The sequence below is a fragment of the Erigeron canadensis genome, chromosome 4, assembly GCF_010389155.1.
Source record: "Erigeron canadensis isolate Cc75 chromosome 4, C_canadensis_v1, whole genome shotgun sequence".
NCBI classification, from domain to species: domain Eukaryota; kingdom Viridiplantae; phylum Streptophyta; class Magnoliopsida; order Asterales; family Asteraceae; genus Erigeron; species Erigeron canadensis.
Genome location: NC_057764.1, coordinates 15,035,764 through 15,047,475, shown reverse-complemented (window position 1 = coordinate 15,047,475; position 11,712 = coordinate 15,035,764). Strand labels below are relative to the sequence as shown.

The 11,712-nt window shown below is 31.4% G+C and overlaps 1 protein-coding gene across 1 annotated transcript; it reads right to left on the bottom strand.

Annotated features, from left to right (window-relative positions):
• Positions 1–1,059: 1,059 nt before the first annotated feature.
• Positions 1,060–9,186, bottom strand: LOC122595518 (phytepsin-like). The gene is made up of 13 exons (XM_043767886.1): positions 9,109–9,186; positions 7,988–8,365; positions 7,832–7,892; positions 7,380–7,474; positions 7,167–7,279; positions 5,177–5,345; positions 5,043–5,082; positions 4,911–4,975; positions 4,742–4,806; positions 3,836–3,992; positions 3,631–3,732; positions 3,091–3,179; positions 1,060–1,398 (listed from the first exon to the last, which is right to left on the bottom strand). Exons 2-13 carry the CDS (start codon positions 8,357–8,359, stop codon positions 1,314–1,316), a joined length of 1,413 nt encoding a protein of 470 aa, XP_043623821.1. The 5' UTR covers positions 8,360–8,365; positions 9,109–9,186; the 3' UTR covers positions 1,060–1,313.
• Positions 9,187–11,712: the final 2,526 nt, after the last annotated feature.

Here is an 11,712-nt window from a genome sequence, read left to right as displayed (position 1 = left end):
TTAATGAAATAAGAAAAAAATAATTTCATAAATTATACAAGTAATTTGTTTTAAGGATTCACCAAAAGAAATTCCAAATTTCCAATGGCACTTTTGAAATTTAAGATTTCTTGATTTAAGTGCACTATTTCATATCGGTTATTTTTTTTTATTCCTCCTTTGCCCTTTTTAATTCTTTATTTATTTTTATATTAATTTTTGTATCCAATAATTACAAAAAAGCCATCAAATTATCTCAACCCTTGATATAATTAATTTAATGGACAAAAATAATTCTCATAGTTCTTGACTTTTTTTTAAGTTCTCATTTTATCTTTTTACTACATATATGAATACGAGTCTATTTATATCAAAAACGAGTCTGACTCGTTAGGTGACTCGTTTTTGTCCAGGCTCTTACAAGTTGTTGTGTGGACATGGACCGAGTCACAAGTCGCAAACTTATAATTATTGTAGTTTAATACTATGGTTATATATTTTATATTATATTTATTTTGCTATATTATTTTGTGTGTTATCTATGTAGTTTTATCTTTTTATTGTGAATTTAGAGATAAATTCTAAGTTTATAACTCAAAACTATTGAATATGTAATATTTTGAAAAATCTATTAATACAATGAACTTATATTTTGCATCTAAAGACGTCAGATATATATACAATTAAATATAATATGTAATATTTAAAAATGTCCTAACTCTTACCAATCGAGTCACGTTCTCACGAGTTAAAAAATTATGTTTTCGATTTACTTAAAATGTCCTAACTCTTACCAATCGAGTCACGTTCTCACGAGTTAAAAAATTATGTTTTTGAATCGAATCGAAAGTTACAAGTCGGAACAACTATGCTATTATTACTTTTAACTTTATAAATATAGGAATGTAATATTGTCTTTCCAAGCCGTATATGGGACTGTACAAAATGCACAAAACATGCACTAAGCAGTGGCTGGCCCAATTTTTATAAGCTGTGGAAATTTTAGAATGGTAATCTATGTTAATTTATAGTATGCTTTTTCTAAAAAAACATATATATATATATATGAACTAATATCACTTTATCAAATTTCCCTTCAGATTTAAGTGTAGCACTTGATATATAACAACGAAATACAAACCTATTAGCTATGCCATTTGCCAACACCATCGAGAACAGTATATTTACGGGAAAATACTTCTAAGCACACAAAACACAGCATTACTAGCGAATATTATTGCTGATATCAAACATCAACTTTGTTTCACAAGACAATATCAAAGTAGGCATGTTCGGCGGTACTAGCTAGTTACGCCTTAGTTAAAAGGTCTTGTTTATGCAGCTACAGCAAATCCAATTCTTTCATTTCCATAATCAAATATTGTGTGGTAAACGCGCATAAACACATCCCCCATGATCCTGTCATATATAAATTTATGTTAGATACCTGCAAAAATTGAATTAAATATGTACCAACTTTAATATTGATGACAGATTGCTGTAAGCATGCATTTTTCTGAAGTAGATTGCTATTTTTAGTAAAAAAAATAAAGTATCTTCCTAGTTCTAATTGATTGGGACCATTAATTTGAAAACACCGGATCGGACAAAAAATATCATAGTAATACTAAGGCTAAAAGAAGTGAGGCATATTTAGGGGGTGGGGGATATTCGCCATGTAGCGCCACGTAAGCAAGAGAATTTTGGTGGAAAAGGGGGGAGTGAGGCAAGATTTGAGGTAGGGGGGACTTGTGACACTTGTTACATTGGAAAGGAGTAGAAAAGGAAAACAAAGCATGGTCAAAGAGGATTTGGTTGGAAAAAAAATTCCGCCTGGAGGGGTGTTGGGGCGCAATTTGGGCGAAAAATGGGGGTATCTCGCCCCCTCTGATGCACGGAAACGGCAAGAAGGTGCCGTCCCACGTACCAGAAACTTCCCGGGGACGGAAACGTGTACGGGGATGGCTGGAAACGTTTCCTGGACGTTTCTTGACCGTTTCCTTAAAGGTTTCCAGAAGTCCAGGGGCGTTTCTTGTAAGTTTTCAAGGCGTATTGTGTAAGCTTCTCGCCGGAATCGTTGACTGTAAACTATAGTTCGAAGCTTTGCTAGAAGAGACAGCGGGAAAATTGCACCGGGGGTGGTGGTCTCTGGTGGTGGTGGTTGTTGCTAGATCTGTTGAGGAAGAAAGGGGGAAAAAGTATTTTATACCCCTATATGTACTATGTGCCAGCTTTTTTTTTTTTTGATTTTTAGAATAACAAATATGAGCTGTCATGAACTCATGACTAATTATATCTATCTAATTATTTAATATATAGATATTATCTATATCTATCTAATTACTTAATTATTTAATACCAATTATATTTAACTTGTTTTACGAGTATTTATTAATTAAAGCATAAACTTAAAATAGTTATTTAAACTTATATATGTTTGTTAATATTAACTGATCTTGTATTTAATTTTCTAAATTTGAAGTATTATGTTTATATTTTCAAACAATTATGTTAGTTTCAAGTTTTTAATATATTTTAATTTTTTATAATAGATAATTTTATAAATTATTATTTTTATATATAAAACCCCAATAGAAAGTATGGTGTATATATATTTTTCAATTTCATAACTATATTTTTTCATTGCCGTACCCATGTTGTACCCGTTTCCCGTTCCCGTACCAGTTCCCGTGCAACATAGCTCGCCACACTCCGTTTAGTCTAAAATAGTTCTAACTTATACACAACATAAGTTCAATAACATTAAGCATTAAAATCAATCATCCAAAGATATAACCCCCAAAAAAGATATTTGACCAACTTTGATTGGTCCAAATTCGGTTTGAACCGGGTCCGGTTATGGTATGACCATACCAGTTTACACAGTTCAATACAGTTCAGTTACTACGAACCAACCAATAGTTATCGGACCAGGTTTCTTAAAAAATCCGTTCAGCTTGTAAACACTGATTGAGACTATGTTTGATCTTGTAAACACTGATTGAGACTTATGTTTTTAATTATTTATTTATTTATTTTGAACAGCTTGAGACTATGTTTGATCGGTGCATAAAAAGTTATAAAGAGGCTACAAGTAAAAGGCAAATGTACCAGAGTGGGCCACGTGGAGGAGGTATGTCCATTGGAATGAAGCCACTTATACATTGTGCATCACGTCCCTCGCCAACCTTAAATATATACTGCACAGCACAAAAATAGTTATACAAAGGTTTTTTTAATGTTCGACTATTAACCAAACAAACCCAAAAAAAATTGTTTTCGTGGGCTCTGATTGTTAGATAAGTGGCAAAAAATGGTCACAGTTCAACCAATTCATACACTAGGAGACTAGCGATTAATTATAGCGTACACCTTTTTGGGGTACATTCACGTATTTAAGATCCTGTCACATTTAATTCAGATCGTAATCTCAACATGTTTAAGTCGTTAAGTGTGTACTTTTCTCCAATCTACACATTGTAATTTTCTAGATGTCTCATTCTTTATATAACTTACAGTTAAGGGGTTGTTAACTGTAATTTCCCAACATGAAAATTTGCTTTTAACAATAATCCGAAGAGTCGATTTTTCAATACATGGAAGAAAATTGCAATCTACAATAAATGCTAGCACGTTTGGGTAGTATGATACCTGGTCAGGCAAAAGGTCAAATACTTTATCACCGATGGTGAATGAGATGGTTGGCAAATGAGATATTTTTTCACATGGAACCATGGACTCTTCCAGCGGGTTCTGCACCACATTAGATAGCTGCAACTTTAGAGTCCAATTTTGATAAAAATAAAAAATAAAAGCACGTGCAAGAAGATACTAAGCAGCAGGAAAGAAAACTCACATCACTGCCCAAACCTAAAAAGCTGTCTGGTATTTGATTCTCTGCAAACTCTTTATGCGTCCGACTGACTATCATCTCACAGGCCTTGCACGTTGGAATTTCTTCAAGTCCAGATGATATATCCTTGCTACTATCTACAACACTTTTAATGCCAATACTGCACAATCAAAAGATTTGATGATTATTAACTCCTCAAAAAGAGGTAGACGTGGTAAGATTAACCCATGAATTGAAATCGTCCACAATGGGTTCTGTTGAACTGAAATACATACTTTATTTAAGTTTCAGAATATCAGAAACATACTTTCACATTTTTATCATCCAGGGCAATGTACCTCGAGAACTAGTAAAACCGATGTTTTAAAAACTGGACCTGAACGGGTCTCACAATAGTCGGACCAGGTCTGACGGACACTAAAAGAAATATACATTTATCATAATAATACCAAAATAATTCTAACTAACACAACATAAGTTCAATATTACTAAGTTTTAGCACCAATCATCCAAAAAGTAAACAAAATGCTAGCACAATAATCCACAAGCTAAACAACAACTAACATAATTTACAAAATACAAACAATTTAAGATGTATGTTAAAAACTTCAAAACCAAATAATATATAGGAAAATCTCTTTGTAAAACTAGATAGCTTTAAAACGTTTTATGTATTAAAAATAGATTTCGGACCACTTTTGACCTGTTTACTATTTAGCTACCCTCTTATTATTTCTCCTCTGATCCGTTAGAGATAAAACAGAAATATAATCAACACATGCATAGGTAAATATATAAAAACTGCCAACGTCCAACCACTATTATTGAAGAATGCTCAAAAGCAAAGAAAGAGAGAAATTGTCGTCACAAAGAAACCGAGTAACCAGATAGAAAGGTTTGAAAGCTGACCTATTCATAAATTCCCCACTAGCAACAGCAGCTCCGATGGCACGATTTATCTTGTTGATCACCTTCTGAAATACAACAAAAGAATCATTACAAATGCTAAATGTCTGGCAAGTAAAGAATACTTGAATCAAATACAAATGAGAATATCAGAAGATGGAATGGTAGAGACCGATGGACCGGCTATTAATGATGTTCCTGAATCTGCAATGGCTGAACATTTGCCCTTACAAAACCCTGCAAGAAAATGAATGTCATCCAAGATCCAGTGTGTTCTTAATTATGAAGTTCTGGAGTGGCATACCACTTGGTTTCCCGCCAATAAGTACATCGCCCATATCAAACTAAAAAAAGATTAAACAACAAAATTTAGATTGATTGCATCACGTATATAGCTGAATGTAATTTCAGCAAGCATTAGGAGTTGGATAACCGAACCTGCCAATAACCCTTTTGTGTGACTGGAACATACGTGTGCTCACCCTTGTAGTGCTTTGGATCAACACCGCCAAAGACGAGTTCACCACCTTCACCCTCCTCTGATTGTTTGTTCAGCCAAAATGAAAATACCTTCTCCTTAACTAGATGTTGATTTACCATGTTGTCCCTGTACAGAAATTTCAACTCAATGTGACAAAGGATATCATGGTATATTATAAAAAAGCTATACTGTATCTGATTCAAATACACTAATTAATTAAAAATTATGGTAAGGTATAAAATTTATTCAAACAGAATCGGTTCCCTGCTTTATGTTCTAGATATGCTGGTCTAGTGGCAAGGAGTCTTCTTTCCTCACAAAAGTCTCCTGTTCGAATCATGCCATAAGCATATCTTGGGGGTGGTGAAAAGTTTGGAAACAACCACGGACAAAGCCGGGTAACACCTCTACAATGAGCCAAGAATGGTTCGTGATACCCGGGGTAACCCTTAACCAAAGGAAAACCTTTTTATTAAAATCATTTATGAAATTCAGAGAAGATTAAGCAAGAAAGCTGTTGTTGGGTAAACCCATCCCATTCCAAAGTATTACTATAACACGGTAATTTTGATCAGTAACCTGGGTTGTTAGACCAGCCTAATGTGAAAAACATAAGGTTGACTTGGCTGACCACCTAAACGTACATGACAAAAACGAATTCATTATGCTTGTACCTTCTTAATATAAAATATATTACTTATGGTTTGAAGTTAGTAAAGTCAACAGTTATATATTTTTTAGGGAAAATTACACTTTTGGTCTCTGAACTTGACATGTTTTTCAATTTTAGTCACTAAACTTCAAAAATTGCAAATTATACACTAAACATGTCACTTTTTTCCACTTTTGGTCACTGCGCCCAGTTTCGTTAGTTTTGCTCCGTTAGTTTGCCCAGATTCGTTAGTTTTTTTTTCCACTTTTCGTCCTTCCTATTATTCCATACCTAAAATCGATAATCGACAAACTTCAGTGATGAAAAGTTTAATTTACCTAATTTTTTTATATATACTTCATTCGGCCAATTTTAAATGTTATTATTTTGATTTTTTCATAGTATTTTTTAATTTTTACTTTGACTCTAAACATTTTTATCTGTAATATATAGTAGTTGGTGTAAATTAAATCAACGAAAAGTATATTTAAAAAGTAGTTCATTATTATATGTTTTATAACAAATTTATATAACACAGACAAAAATATTTACGGTTAAATCATAAGGCGTAATAGATTATCAAAAAAACCTACAACACATTACTTCAGATAAACGTTACAATATCTTATTTTTATTTTCGTTTATTAATAGTTAATAAAATGAATTAACAAAAACTATATAAGTTTATATAACACAAAAAAGAATTACGGTTAAAGTAGACATAAGAAGACTCAAAATTCAAACATAGTCACTAAATAAATCTATCTTTATAAATAAAAATTTCAATAACAATTATTTCATCGTCGTTGAAAAAAAAATAATTATTTCATCTAATCAAACTACTGTATAACCAATAGAGTAGTAAACTGTAAACATAAAAAATTTGACTCAAAACATAATAAATAAATATGTATTTTCACTAATCGGTCAAAACAATATATAAGACCTGAAGTTGGACCGATTATCGATTTTAGTTATGGAATAATGAGAAGGACGAAAAGTGAAAAAAAATTAACGAATCTAGGCAAGTTAATAGAGAAAAACTAACAAAGTTGATGCAGTGACCAAACGTGAGAAAATGTGACAAGTTCAGTGTATAATTTGCAAATTTTGAAGTTTAGAGACTAAAAGTGAAAAACGTGTCAATTTCAGGGACCAAAAGTGTAATTTTCCCTATTTTTTATTTGTTCATAGCATTTTCTTTCATTCTTGTCGATGTTATCATCATTTCCAGTAAATTTGGACCAAAAAACAATGGAGCATAACAATTTATAATATCCAAAAAATAAATATACCACACTGGGACAGCATTGCCAACAGATATATTCTTGAATCCAAGACCAAGGATACCATCAAACTTCCCAGCCAAAAACGTCGCACCGGGCTCTCTTGTTGCCTCAATGAAAATCTAAATTAACCATCGATTCATGCAATGTCAGTTTCAACCCTTTATCAAGTGGAGTCACAAAGCAAAAGGTAATAACCTCATGAGGAATTGGTAACTTCACCTGATTCTGTACAACAAGATCACCAACTTGGACATTGTCTTCACTGAAGTACCCAGATATCGCTCCACTTCCGTACTGGATAGCTACGGGTTTCCCTGCATAACAGGAAAAATAACTTCTTTATTATAAAAGCAAATTCATTAGTTCATTAAAGTATACTAATCACTTAACTCAGAATGGTTAATATTGTAAACATATAATCATTTCTAATAGATCAAATGTTCATACTTCATAGAACTCAACAAATATTCGTCAAAAAGTTGTTGACTAGTCAACCAAAACACAGTTGATCCGACACAACCAGCCCATATTTCCATCTCTATACTCGTGGCTAACACATAGTGCAAATGGCCGAGAGGACTATTAGGTCTAGAGGATCCCTTTACAGATTGATATTTTAGACATCTAACATATAATCAGACATAAAACAGTTATAGAACTCACTCACTAACCATTGGTCCTGTAGGTCCGCGAAAGGCTTGACCTATATCTCGAGTGGAAAAAGCAAGCTGCCTACAAGATTGTCATAAACCGAACTCAATAAATTTCGCTTCATTTATTAATAAATTATTTTATGTAGCGTGTATCGGTAGTTAACAAAACCGTACCGACAATAGGCACTTTGAAGATGGTACCCACAAGTTGGCACTACCAGTATCAAAGATCACAGTGAACTTCTGAGGTGGGGTGCCAATGCCAATTTCACCAAAGTACTGGGCATCCATATAGTTCTTTAACGAGACGATATCAGGCTCTTGGGAATTGCCAAGTTTAAGCACATTCTCTCTGTACGCTTTAATAGAAGCCAATAAAGAATTGCTATATGTCGAATCAAGGTCAGAAGCAATAAGATTTGTTTCATCAAATTTCACTTTTTTCAACCCGATCCTAATAAGCCCATCGTTTGATGTCGATAATACCGTACACAAAAGGGTTGATAAGAACAAAAATGCTATTATGTTTTCCGATTTCCTTCTCATGTTGACCTACAAGTCAAGTCCACCATTTAATATAAAAATAACCAAATAAATTCACTAAAATTGTAAGAGTAAGTTAACCAAAGCTTCATTACATATTACATAAACAGAATCCAGAATCATTTATAACCATATAATTTTATTACCCTGTTCAGTACCCATTGAGTCAACTTTGACTCATCAAAGTCAAACAAGTCAGACCAAATAAAATCTTTACCATTTTCACTCACAATTTGATATAATTATGCACAAATTTATCAAACTTAATAAGAAATGTAATTTATACCATTGGAAACAGTATTTGGCATTTGATATATTCTTTTGAACATCTATTTAGACCTACTTCTAGATCCTCAAAAAGAAAAACAGGGGAAGAATGCATTTAATTGTAATTGGAAACATCAATTAAAATAACTACTAAAACAAAGAGCCAAAAACTTAACCGAAATCAAATGCATGCAACTACAAAAAAACACTTCTCTTTAAGGATTCGAACTTGGAACCACTAAATATTTTTATATACAGTGATCAGGCTTTTAACCATAGACCACCACCCGTATTTCTTATTTCTTCTGATTCAAAAAATTAAACTTATGCTCAGTTCATATAATAATGAAACGTGAATAGCTGTAAAATTTTCATGACAAAAACTCACAAAACATTAAATTAAATTACAGAATACAATATGAAAGAAGTAAATAATTCCAAGACATTTAAAGTTTGTTACAAAACATGAAATTGAGGAAACATACTTGTTAGTTGATGATGGTGAGGATGATCTTCTTGAAAAAGATGAATTCTCACAAAACAAAAATATACGAGTATATAAATATTTCAAATATAATATTTGATATTTGATACAGAGTGAGTGTATATATAACTGACTAAATTAAAGGCAATTGGCATTTCAATAGTAACCGTTGGATCAATCGGTTACGTGATCTTGTCCTTATATTTTAAATACATGCGTGTCGCTCACAAAACATGTTGCAATCTTTTGTTGTTTGTTTGCATGGCTCCTTATATTTTCAAGTAAAGCAATTTTGGCCCATAGTGTTTGTTTTTTTGCCAGGGAGTTATTATTAGTTTTTACTTATTTATTACTGTATATCTTATTGTCAACTTCTCGACTAATATACAATTTCAACACAATAAAAAGGAAAAACAAAAGTGATATGTACGATGATCTAAAGGCATCTTCAATGGTGGGTTGAAGAAAAACTTTTTTTGAAAGAAAAAGTCTTTATAAAAATTGATACCATTGGGTACAAGGCTTTTTTGATGAATAGCTTGACAATTCTCAACCTTTTGATCAAAAACATTTTTCTTGTTTTAGTGATAAAAAATTTTTCCATTGCAAAAATGACTTTTTAATAGGCTGAAGATGGTGGATAATTAGGTAGCAAAATAAAAAAACTTTTAAAATTTTTTTACTATGTAAATACTCTAACAAATGATTGCAGCTTTTGAATCTTATAATGGATGATTGGGATTAATTACTTTTTTATTTTATGGACTATATGGATTACATAATAAATAACTTAGAACTATATGTTATAAGAATCCCTTTCAATAAAAATAAGATATTTTAACAATTTGAATTTTTTAAGACAATTTCACAGCTTAGCTGAGTATATATTTTATTAGCCTATATACTGTCACAGGTTTTTTTTTTTTTTTTACCATATATTCTACATATATGTATTATGTATACATGAAAAAGCTAATAATATAACTGGTTGAATACATAACTTATAAGAACCTAAAGGGTGTGAAAAACAAAATGTTAAATCTAGTAAACCTTAAATATAACGTGTATAAATGCATATTACATATACGCAATGTAAATGTCGTGACTTCCAGTCTTCCACACATAAAAAAGCCGTTGGATCATATATTAAATGGTGATTAACTTGTGAGAAAGGATTAATTTAAAGAAATTTCGTATTATTCGTGAGAAAGGATTAATTTAAATTAATTTTGCAATGAAGGGAAATGTGTTTTGGATTTCACATTGTTATTGGTTCGGATTTTAGGGTTGACATGTTTGTAAGATTTTTACTTGGAGAGTCATGCGGCAATAGCCCAAGTCGGATTGAGACAATATATTCTACCGTGGGAATCACTCACCCTTATATGATTAGTTATAGACTTATAGGCGATTTGAAACATGTTGTTCCATCTAAAACTAAAAGAAATTTCGTACCAATATTCTAGCTTTAACTAGTTCGTAGGACACATAATTTTTTTAAGAAAAAATTGAAACTTAATTTTTAACAGTGATAAATTATAAAATATACAGAGTATTAAAGTATTATGAATAAAAATTAAAAAAAAATGCAACTGATAGTTGTTAAAGAATATAAACTTGTTAGGTGAAAATTATATATCATAACGTGACGGAAAAAGATACATAAATCTAGCTACAAAGTTATAAGTGCATTTACGATTTGCTTTCTTGTCAATAAAGAGAGATATCAAATTGGCAATTTACTTGTCACGCAACACCATCAGTTGCTTTTTCTTTAAGGGCTCTACTTTATTTTGCTTTGCTTTTCACTTGTGTTTTCCAATTTACAAGCTCTTAACAAAAAAGGTACAAACTTTAACTTAAAAAAATAGAAACAAACAAGCTACAAGTCAATTGATGTTTGTTTTAAATATCAAAATACAGTTCATGAATTCGTGAATCTAAATCTGAATCAAGTATAACACATTTTAAAATAAAAAGCAAGTTTCCTAAATCTAAAAATGAAATGTACCATTTATTAAAAGTTAAAGTCACTCGGATATCGACACATTTTAAAATTTCAAAAGTTTTGCTTTTGATTTTGGATAATTACTATAGATGATTTCTAGATTTAAAATTATATATATATATATACATATACTAGCATGGTGCCCGCGCAATGCGGCGGTGACGACGACAATACGGTGGTAATGGGTGGTGACGACGGGTGATGGTGATGACGAGTAGTATAGGCCGTTCATGTAAATTTAATTGATATATAATTTTATTTAGTGTAGTTATTTTAAAAATTTAAGGATTAGTGGTGTAATTTATTTCATTAAAGGTGTTTTAGGTATATTGATGGTGATAATTAAATTAGTGGATAAAAAATGGTGATTAAAATAAAAAAAGGGATATTTCTGTCATATCGCCTAATGTAACTTTCAACATTTCTAAAATTAAAAGGGGATATAATTTTTATAAGTAGGTATATATATATATGGGTTTTGATCATTTGAAAACTAAAATTTTCGTGAAAACTAGAAAACGGACTAAAACACACTGTGATCTTATTTAACACAACGTGTTTTTAATATGTTTTTCAAAAACACATTATGTTAAGTTT

Excerpts from the sequence above, each read along its gene's own strand:
- LOC122595518 (XM_043767886.1), bottom strand. The coding sequence starts at position 8,359 with ATGAGAAGGAAATCGGAAAACATAATAGCATTTTTGTTCTTATCAACC. Across the intron at positions 7,893-7,987 it reads CTTCAAAGTGCCTATTGTCG|GCAGCTTGCTTTTTCCACTC; the intron begins GTACGGTTTTGT and ends ACAATCTTGTAG. Across the intron at positions 1,399-3,090 it reads CCTCCACGTGGCCCACTCTG|GATCATGGGGGATGTGTTTA; the intron begins GTACATTTGCCT and ends TATATATGACAG.